General features: G+C 37.1%; 1 protein-coding gene across 3 annotated transcripts in view; it reads right to left on the bottom strand.

Annotated features, from left to right (window-relative positions):
- ptprz1a (protein tyrosine phosphatase receptor type Z1a) overlaps nucleotides 1-10,015 on the bottom strand; it is a 45,237-nt gene extending 35,222 nt beyond the window's left edge. For all 3 annotated transcript variants that reach the window (XM_060886525.1, XM_060886524.1, XM_060886523.1), the window contains exon 1: nucleotides 9,791-10,015. In XM_060886525.1, coding sequence (XP_060742508.1) covers nucleotides 9,791-9,842 — 52 coding nt within the window. In that variant the 5' untranslated portion in view covers nucleotides 9,843-10,015. The remainder of the gene's footprint in view (nucleotides 1-9,790) is intronic.
- Between the last annotated feature and the right edge of the window lie 1,514 nt (nucleotides 10,016-11,529).

Consider the following 11,529-nt stretch of genomic DNA (forward strand, 5'->3'; position numbering starts at 1 on the left):
TTACAACCAAAATGAGAACACTTGGTCAGAGAACTAGAAAATCATTTGGTGAAATAACTGGCTAGAGAGCAAACTGATTATATAATATATTGTCCATATTCTCCACAATTAATCATTCAAATAATAAATGTGTTATGTGTTAAAGCTGCGTGAAATCTCAAGAACATGTTTTGCTCACAATGTTTATGCCACAACATATTCCATTTATTTTATAAATAAATATAAATACAGTATATAAAAATGTCATATAAATGTATATTATGCCTAGGTGATAATAGCTAATATTGTAGCAATGGGAAAAGATCAGGAAAGCATTTTCTCACTTTGTATAGCACTGATTTTTGTTGTGTATTCTTGTCTAACTAGGAACAGATAAGCAAGACCTGGAAGCTGTCAACAGACATCCTCCAAGCTGCCAAAACCCCATGTGTGCCATTAGCCCAAGGCAATTTGTGTGTGTGTGTGGTGTGGTGTGTGTGTGTTGTTTTGTGTTGCTTTGCACTGTGTTGTGTTGTTTTGTGTTGTGCTGTGTTGTTTTGTGTTGTTTTGTTTTGTGTTTTTTGTGTTGTGTTGTTTGTGTTGTGTTGTTGTGCCATCAGGACCAAAATGTCCTGAATATGTAGAAAAACCAGAAAACAGACAAAGCAACCTTTCCATATAATGCTTTTTAGAAAAGCTATGATCTTCTTTTAATGTATTCAAAATGATTCACTTAGTTTTTATGTAGTTTAACTCAACTGCATATATATAAACAGCTTATTCCATTGTGTGTATGTCTATATATCACTATCATCACAGTCCAGTTATACTCTGTGATCTCATAATAAGACTGCAGGTGTATGTTTGTATTAAGCGTGTAGGATTCAAGTCAGGTCTTGAGAGGTTTTGTGTGTTTATTTGGACTTATGGTGGGTTTGTTCCCATTTATAAATGGACCAGGCTCCGTAGCAGCTTCTGCAAAATATGATCTTGGTTATATCTGGGAGTACGTCAACTGTCTCTGTTGTCTTTTCTTTGTAAAAAAAAAAAATATTCTTCTTCTATAAAATATCACAGAATGATGTGAAATGAATGAAATCAATCACACAATGAACAAATGAAGCCAAGTAGTTAGGGTAAAGGATTTGCTTTCAAAAAAGGATTTGATGTTTTTTGGTCTCAATCTTGACTTTCATTTGGACTTGGCCTTGACCTTCTTAAGACTCAACCTTGACCCCCTTAATACCTAGCCTTGAGCGGATTTCAGCTAGTCCTTGACTTGGACTTGACAATGGTAGTCCTGATTACAGCCCAGGTTTGTACAGTTACTAGTGTTCATTGTATAGTAATATACACTACGTACTGTTGCTAAATAATATATTTATGATGAATGACTTATTGCTAATCAGAATGTGGTAATATATGTATATGACTAATATACAGTACATATATAATCCCTTAAACTCTCAGAATATTATTCAGTTGTCTATCTTACAGCATATAGCATTATTTATTAGCATTTATTGCAAGGAATGTAACTGTGGAAAGTCAAAGCATTAAGAAAATCTTTATGATATTTAAACTTTTTTCCCCTTTATTCCTTTTATAATTTCTGGTTGGCTTTTTTTCATTCAACTACAAAGGCAAAAAGTGCAACGTGCCATTTTTATCTCCTATCACTAACAGCCAAGGTTGCCAATCAGCATGCGAGCAATGTAGCTACATTCATCCTGGAAACCAAGCAGATCTCTACATGCCCTCTGGCCATTGCAACTTCCCTCCATCCCTCACTCATTGTCATGGACACAGCACCAGTCCAGCTCCATTCACACAGACTCCCTGCAAGTTTATATCACTTTACCCAGTTTCCTTTCTCTTTACTAAGCCGCACATCTCTTACCAGTCACCCTTGAATGCTGCCTTTTGTCATGTGTACACAATCCTTGTTGTGCTCAGCCATTAGGTAAACTTTAGAACTTCCTGAAGGAAAAGCTGCTTGTTTCACCCTTTTTGTATATAGAAGTGGGAAATTTCCATACTGGAATACATTACCATTTCACCGGTTTATTTATAACATTTTGATAGCAATACGCTTCTAAAAATAAAACTACCTAGTCTGTAAAATGTCTGTAAACATTTACAATGAGCCAGGGAGTGTTTTAAACACAAAGCCCATGTGAACACATTGTTTATAGAGGAACAGAGCTTTAATGTGATTTAAGAGACAGTTTCACTGAGCAGGTTTATTTAGTGAATATCCTTCTCAGTCACACATGCCCCCTATACTATCCCTGTAAGAGGGCCTCTAGTGCCAAATGCAGGGAATCATGAAGGCTGAGGCTGGAACAAAAACAAACAGACACTGTTCCTTCTAATCCACTGTAACTCTAGCACTAGAACAGAAGTCCAACTCCTTGCTCAGTGCCTTCATGCATTTACAGTGCCCCGTTTTCTTTTCAGGGTGGCAAAGAGTAATCTGAGCACTGGCCCACATTCACCTCCACTGTTCGAATTCAGCGGCTGAAAAACTAGTATCTACTTATACTGAGCATTCGATTCACATTGTATCATCGTTTTTGGTCACGCAACAAGAGGATATCCATGTCTCACAGTTCTTGTCCATCTGACTGCAGTAATAAGATAAGATAAGATAAGATAAGATAAGATAAGATAAGATAAGATAAGATAAGATAAGATAAGATAAGATAAGATAAGATATACCTTTATTCGTCCCACAATGGGGAAATTTCACTGTTACAGCAGCAAAGAGTAAGAAATATATAAAATATATATGCAAATATATAAACAGAATAGAGACATAATAGAATATACAGTATATACAAAACAAAATGTATAAAAAGATGTATATTGCACATAGGTAATATTGCATGTTTTTCAAAATTTCTGTTATTGCACATGTTTAAAATACTTTGTTAATGTTTATTATTGCAGTTAAAAACAGTAATAACAGTGTGTATTATGTTGACTGGTTCACTGGGAGCAGCTTTGATTGCAGTAGTAAATCCTTGATTTCACATGTTTTTCAAGTAACTGGTAAGCTGTCTGTATTAGAATGAGTATTATGCATGTAGCTCGAATTGCTTGTCTATTAGACAGTATGGATCTTCAGTGTACGAGTATAGTAATGGGTAATATTAGTCGGGTAGGCTGTGTCCAAATGACATTGAAATTAAAACAGACAGTCTAGGATTGGGAGAAATATTGATAAAGAAACACAATAAATATGGTCCTAAACAACTAATAGAATGTTTTAATTATGGCTCTCTTTAGGGTTTGATGACCACATAGTAGAATCAACACATAAATCAACAATCACTCATACACATATGTATTTAATAAACAGCTATCCAGAAAATATATATTAATATATACATAATATATATTAATCCTTACATGTCAACTGAGACGTCCTTTCCTACAGTATATATGAATGAGCTTAGTGCTGGTGTGGTCTGGACATACTGGTGGTGTAGAAAAAACTTGTTTGCCAAGCAGGTAGAGATGGCGTATCAATGCGTTTGACTGGTCATACAGGTGATCAAACTAAAACCAGTGCTAAGCTACACAGAGCTTAAATTTTAAGACTCCTAATTGGTGAAAGTCCTTAAAAACATCACATCTCATCTGTATTCTATTGGTCAGAGATGACAGGGACACTGGGACTTGGAATAGAATAATATTCTGACTGTTACTCTAATCTTCATATATTATGCAGTATATTAGACAGTGAGTAAAGTATGCAATGGAGGTAAAATTATATCCAAAGAAACAAAATTAACTATGTGTTTTTTAACATGATTTAGCATTTACTATTAACAGAATATTTGTAAAATTGAGTAGTATATTACCTAGTATCTTATCTACCAGACCTGTGCTATATAACACAATGTTCTACATCTGTGACATTTAACATTTTAATTGTGAAATGTTTTTCCCACCCACACTGTGCAGAAACAGAGAACATCTGAGGAGCTTATGAACTTGAGGTTAGCTAGCTGTGTGTGTCCAGAATAATACTTTGACTTTATTGGCTGCATTTCTTCCCAATAATTTGTTATAAAGGCAGAAAAGAGAAGGTAACCTGTCTACCTCTGGGTTTTTTGAATATTTTCTTGTACTGGCCAATTAATGCTGTTGAATGTTCTGTAACAATCTAATTAGACTTAAACACCTCAAAACATGATTCTGCCACAGAGGTATACTGTAAACACCTTTGTGTTTTGTCTAAACACCATTTCAATTGGAATATTAACATTGTTTTAAAGCATTGACTTGGAAAAAGCTAGGCTAAAATTTTAATTTGTTGGCGTGACTGCATATATGTTGCTATTAAATATTTAACTTATTGCTTATGCTGAATATAACATAAATTTGTATTAGTCCTAATGTATCTAATGTAAAATAATGATCCAAAGCTTAACTGGGCCTGAACATTTTAAAGACGGTTCTAGAACTAACAGCACAGATAATCATCTTTAATTAGTCTCAAATAGCCAGACACAACATGTTTTTAATGTGTGATCAAGCAATTACTTATCATCTGCTAAATCCCAACAAACTGGCTGCCAAAAAGAGGGGTATGGCTTTCTGATAAATGTGAGAAGTGCTTTGGGGTTCTCAGCAAAACAGTCCATCTCACCACAATTTTGTCTCATGTCATTCATTCATTTAGGCTCAGTTCAGTAAAATATTCAAAACCATATAAGGAGAAAGAGAGAAAAAACATTTGGTGATCTGAGACAAGAGCTTGCTTGCTAATTGCTTTTCACCTGCTTTAAGGCATAGTGGTTTTCCCTGGACTACACAGTGCAGACAGGGTGAACAGAGAAGCAGCCTCATTAAAAGCCTCTGAAAATCTCCCATTATTTCTTTGATGGCCTTGAGTACCCAGGCGAGTAGCTATTTGGAGTGGTATCCTAATTGAAAAGGGCACAGATTCTCACATGATGAAAGACTGGCTAACTGGAGGAGTGCTATGCACTCTGGGCAGGCTTTGCCTTGACTAAAACTAAAAAGGATCAATTCATTGATTCACACTGTCAGACTGTTTCCAGACAGGGATGTTTATTGGCCCAAACTGGCTACTCATCCAAGCCTGACTTTTTTACTCACAACACTGTTGTAAACTGTCTTTCTTTGAGATACGAGACCTAAGTTCATGATCCTAACGTAAAATGTGAGCATAACATTGCAACGTCATACGTATTCGCACTCATATTTGTGACATTTCCATCTCTATAAAACCAGGTGTGTGCAATGCAGCACAGCACAGTGTAATTTTTATATTGACATACAGTTAGAAGATATGTTAGAAGGACATTTTATTGTGAGAATTGACCGTAGGTCTGACAAAATTGATGAATATAAAAAGAATATAGGCAGCATATAGACAAAACCAGTGTTGTACAAATTGTACAATGCTGTACTTTTATAAGACATTCATATCACAGTTTAAGACAAATAAATAAAACCTTCATGCAAGTTATAAATAAGTGGGAAATGATTTTCCAATGACAGATTGTAAATGTCACGTAAAATTGCCCCATGTTGCCAAACTTCAACCATGCCAGCATATAATCATACATTTTTAACTGTGAAAACAGAACTGGGTGAGAAGTGGAAAATAATTACTTACACCCAGCCAAATTAGCATTACACCAGCATCATGCCAGCAAATTACGCTTGAAGTTAACAAATCTCTAACAGCTAAGCATTCTGATCATTAGGATTACATACACAATATGGCCAATGGTATGTGGGCAACTGACAATCACATGCACATGTGATTCTTCTCCAAACAGTTGCTGCAAAGTTGAAAGTGCACAATTGTCTAAAGGGTAGGTAGACATGGTTTGCTAAGGTTGGAGTGGCCAAATTCTTGATCTCAAACTTACTGAAACCTTAGGGATGGATTGGAATATTGACTGTACCAAGACTTCTCACCTGACATAATCATCTGCCCTGGCTTATGGCTGTGGATGAATGAGCAGAAATCCCTATAGCCACTTTGCAAAATCTAAAAAAAGCCTTCCCATAAGAGTGGAGGTTGTTATAAGAGCAACAGGGGGACCAACCTTGAGTTAATGCCTAAGGAATGATTTAGAATAAGCACACATCATGGTCAGGTGTCCAAATAATTTTGGTCAGATTTTTATACACAACATTTACTGTTTACTGTCATTTACTGTTTTCTGTTTTTACCCCCAGCCCAGCAAACAGAAGCTTTTATAGCACAAGATGGTCAAGTTTGTCAAGCTTCCCGTCTGCATACTGTATGATCACATGTCCACTGGCATGTCAAAAGCACTAAGAACAAGCAAAACAGGATGTTCAGTAGAATGAACACTATTAGGTGTGTTGTTTTTGTGGTAAGTAGCCATTAACCCAATGAGATAACAAAGATGACAGGAGGTGTTAAAGAAAGAAGCAACAATACAGAAATTGAGCTTCATTCATCACCTGCATTCAGAAACTTAGTCTTAATCTGTGTTGACTCTAAACAGTTACCAAAGCTATAAAGCAAAATGCACCAAAGAAGAATTATTAGGTACTATACAGTTAGTGACACCACAATGGACCAGGCAATTTGATTCTTACATCTAGGTCCGTAGTATACATTCCTGATGTATGTCCCTACAGATTCTTCCACATTATTGCTGTTAACATACAGGCTTTTTGTTAACTTCCACTTCTTTCATTGATATTCTTGTCTTGATCAGGGACCATCAATATCTGAGACACTTCTAGACCACACACCTCCAGACCTCTAAAGAAGAGAAGGAGAGCTTGACGCTTCTTTACCAGCCATTCAACAGGACTCCTGTTGTTCTCTCAAATTGCTGATGTGAGCTGGCCTTTGAGACAGCTCTGCTCAGCCGACATTAATTAAGTGGCTAGTCAAGGCCACTGACCCTCCTGGCAAAAAAGCACCGGGGCACCAGCACACCACACACATCATGATGAAGATACAGAGTACACGAGTGAAAGAGATCGAAACAAAAAGGGATATGTGACAGTGCAAAGCCTTGGGGAAGAAGAAGATAGATGAGCACTGTATGTAGCAAAATAGGGCACAGGAAATTAGAAATTAGAAAATCGCATAGGTCAAAGGACTGAAACATAAAGTGACAAAAAAAGCTGTTTTGTTATCAAGATAAAAATGTAAGGTAAGTGACTTACAATTACAAAATTAAAATGAATTCAGGCCATAAGACAAGAAATAAAGAATTTAGATCAAAGGAGAAGTATGAAAGGAAGAGAAAGAGAAAGAAATGTTAGAGAAGAGTAAGGCAGAGATGTGAGGAGAAATTGCTGTGTGTAGAAGTATTTGAAAACTTTTCTATAGAAGGCCAAAAAAGAGGTGCTCCCAGTGCTGTTGGCTGAGACAGAGACAGGGCAGCCAGCAAGGTCCCAGGGCAGTTGACACTCTCATGATGGGTACAAATCATACACCCACACAGAGCACAAACACAGACACACACACAAAGGTACTTAAACCCACCTACCCACCCACCCCTCTCCTTCTCCATCGCTTCTGCTACAAATCAGGGGCCCGTCTGAGTGTCACACTCATATGCCATATACAATGCGCTCCCCCTCCCTGCCTGACTCTCTGTGTGACTGTGTGCCCGCAAGCACCGGTCGCCTCTTGCCAGCCAGGCACATAACAAATCAAGCAGCTGACAGCATAATTCACCAGGGGACCTAGGCCCAGAGCCTTGGGCTGTCCAGCATGGGGATTTGGCTCTTGCACGGTGCCTGCCTGCTCCATTCAGCTATGGCCCGCTCACTGTCCCGTAGAGGAGAGACAAGGCTGAGAGACCCACTGTGTTCCCCTCTGCATGCCTGAGTGAATACGCTTGGGGCTAATACCAACTAATCTGGTCATCAAAATGCCCGCTTTGCCGCTGAGAAGAAATCTGCTCCCCTTTTTCACTAGCAAAGAAACTGGGTTGGGTGGGTCTGAATGCCTAACCAGCTCAAGAAAGTAAGAAAGAAAGACAGGAAAGAACAAGAGTTGCTTTAGGGGACATGTTTAGAGGAACTTTTTTACTATTAAATCTCCATCTATAAATGTGATATAAAGTAATTTTAAATTACAATAAAAATAAATGACAGAAAAACACAGTGTCTTACTGAATCCATGCAAACAGTTGAGTGAGCATCCAACTAACTGGAGCATGTGGTTCCACACACTGCCACATACCCTTCATAGGTGCGTACACACAAGGCATGTGGAAGGGGACTCGTGGAACCTAAATGCCTTTTTGACTGACAGCTCTGCAGTCTACAGTCACCATCTGTCACAAGCTCGGTGTTCAAAAACAACACGAGGCTTTTTCAGTGGAAAAAACAGAACAGTGCCCAATAAGTACAAGGGGGGAAATTTATCTATAGTGCCACACTTGGGAAAACAGATGGTGTGAAAGTCTACATTTCATTCATAAGACCACGCACTCTTCTTCCACTAAGTCTTATGCGTTCCAAAAGGTTGAGCCTTTCTTTGTGCCAGAGATTTCATGAAAGCGTCATTGAGAGCACCAATTGAAAGGGGTGAAAAAGATGGAGCTGAGGGTAGAGGGCTACAGCTGAGCTTTTTTGGAGCACAGACCATCCTTACTGTCCCAGAGTAAGTCTCCAAAGAGCAAAGACTGCTAAAACCTTGATTGTTATTCAATTCACAACAGGAAAAGTTACTCAGGTTCACAAGCTGGGGTACAAAAAGACTTTTGCATCTCTTTAGCAAATTGGCTTTTGACTGGCTTCAAGGGTCTATGTGTACAACTTCAGTTTTTTTATGTGTTTTGTTTTGTTTTGTTTTAATAAAACAGTTTGGGTGAGGTAATAGTGGCTTATTTGTATTTCTACCCTCCTTTAACACTAACATTAACAAATCTCCTATATTTCACAAAGACACAGTCGTTTAAGACTGTGTCTTATTTCACCCTCTAAATATTTATCTATACCTAACCTCTATATATCTATATCCTACTTTTACACTCTAACACATAACATAAATCCATTTGCTTTTATATTCTGAATATCATATTTATATATGAACAAAGCATTTAATTCGGGTATCTGTGTGATTCAAGATCATGAACTTGACCTCAAGCCCCTGAAGTATTTTTGCAGTGATGTCGAAATATCACTATATGTCAGCAGTATCCACTAAAAAACACAGAGGTGCAGGATAGATCATCTAAGACTTATTAAAGTGTCTTCAAATCAAACAAACAGTAACAAAGCACAATTACTAGAGATTAGGTAAAAATAAAAATAAATAAATAAATAAATAAAGCTTAGCTATTTATTATATTTAAAGGAAAATGAAAGAATGGTATCCAAGCCAGATGATATCCATATTCTTATAGCCTTCTCCAAGCCCATCCATATTCACACATGACCAGATACTCATTATAGAGATTTTTTTTTAAATATATAAATCAGTTAAAACTACAAAACATACTAACCCTTATTTTTACATTTTAGACAAGGATTTCACTTGTTCTGTGACCGAGTCTGTTTTCCTTTTATCAGTAATATATAGCCTGCGTCAAGAAGTGTGCGGTTGCGCACAGGATAAACGCGCAAGGAAAAAGCGCACCAAAGTTGAATTCACTCTTAAAATGTTTAACTCTTATAGTCTTAAAGTTATCACCTTCAATATCATAGGATGTGCAGCTGGAACATTAGATGCTGAAACACATTAAATGGTCTTTTAACGCAGCGGAGGTTTGATTTCTTCCCATTTTTAAAGTAAAGAAAGACAGAAACTTCAGATACGCACCTAGTTGACAGATGACTAACAGAAGCACACATTTGCTGTCCAATGTTTCCATATTCTGCTCGCATAGATTTGTTTTGAGGAACCGTCGGGTTTAACGAGATATCAGGAATCTCCACGTCCGACGAGCTGAATAAAATCACATTTGTTTGATGCAAGAGTTTGATGTCCCTGTCACAATTTCCACACAAGCGCCATTCCGCGCACTCTGGGTCCGAGCCGATACGAGTGATGGGTGATTCACTTATGAGTCGGTTCCTTCTGGCCGACTCTTTCAAAATAGGTTGACTCGATTCACAAAACAAACCTCTGACTGTTTATACTGTTTCCCCACATGGCTCTTCTTCAAAACGAATCACACATTACACAGTACGATAGTTAAGTAGAAAATTGTAACTAGTGGCAATACAGCCTGAAACAAGTATAGACAATTTTTCACTATATTGTTGTATTGTGGTTATACTGTATGAATAAGTGTAGACTGTGCTTTCAGTATGTCCGGTGCTTTCAGGGTGTTCGGTATGTACTCAGTGCTAATTCAATCGAATAAAAAAAAAGATAGTTCGATTCGCTTAAACGGATTTGTTCCGAAGAATCGACACAGTTAAATGAGTCGTTACCCGGTACATGAAGCATGTGCGCGCGCCGCCCACAGACTGCAGGATTCAGATGGAGGTTTTCTTGAATAAAAACATGAAAAAGTTTTATAAAAACAGGATGCACAACATTTACACCCAGGATACATTTTCATCCCTAAAGTGAGATGAAACAAAGTAAAAAAAAAAAAAAAAATCCGTGTTTTTTTTTATTGAAATCACTTAACTGAATACTTGTCTTCTCAATTTTGGTTAAAAACAAGTGTTAAAAATGATAAAAATGAAAAAAATTAAAAATAGATTATTAGAAAAATAGACTCTCTCTCTCTCTCTCTCTCTCTCTCTCTCTCTCTCTCTCTCTCTCTCTCTCTCTCTCTCTCTCTCCAATAACCAGTGACCTCTCAACTTGAAGAACTCGGTGAAGTCAAATGGACTAGCAAAATGGTAACTAGTAGATCATCAGTGACCCTGAATAAATGAAAGCTATAGCCATGAAATGTGATATCTTTGTGGTTGTGTGTGTGTGTGTGTGTGTGTGTGTGTGTGTGTGTGTGTGTGTGTGTGTGTGTGTGTGTGTGCGTGTTTTATAGCACAGAATCCCAGCAGACTGAAGGGATTCTTCTAAATTCCAAATTTGCACAATGTTATCTTACAGTTGATTGTGTTGGGGTTCTGTGCTATATGTGGCTATGAAGTGTTTTTCACATGTTTACTGTCTTCCATAAATTTGTTCACATATAATAATCACTTTTTAGAAAAGATACGTGATTATATAGTTCTTACAAGTATCCGTTTGAAAAACGTCTTTGTTTTGTTTTTTTAGCCTTCAACTCATTTTGGATCTCTCTTTTTTGTCTCTGTATATTTACAGAATAAGTTTTACACATTACATGGCATTCATGTACATATTGAGTAACAGAGTAAACCAGACTGTAAGAGCAAATAGGTGACATAAACAAACGAGTGCTATGCTGGACTAAAAGCTGACGGTATCTAAGTATTATGAACAATTTGCATTATTTAGGATTAAGATTCATACTAAGTAGACAATGGGCATATATTGAACAGTAAGCACTTTTAAGTAATAATGCATATATTTTGGCAAGTGTCATTTGGTTTAATTGCATTTACAAAGAAGTATTATCT

This window comes from Tachysurus vachellii, chromosome 14 (genome assembly GCF_030014155.1).
Source record: "Tachysurus vachellii isolate PV-2020 chromosome 14, HZAU_Pvac_v1, whole genome shotgun sequence".
Classification (NCBI taxonomy): domain Eukaryota; kingdom Metazoa; phylum Chordata; class Actinopteri; order Siluriformes; family Bagridae; genus Tachysurus; species Tachysurus vachellii.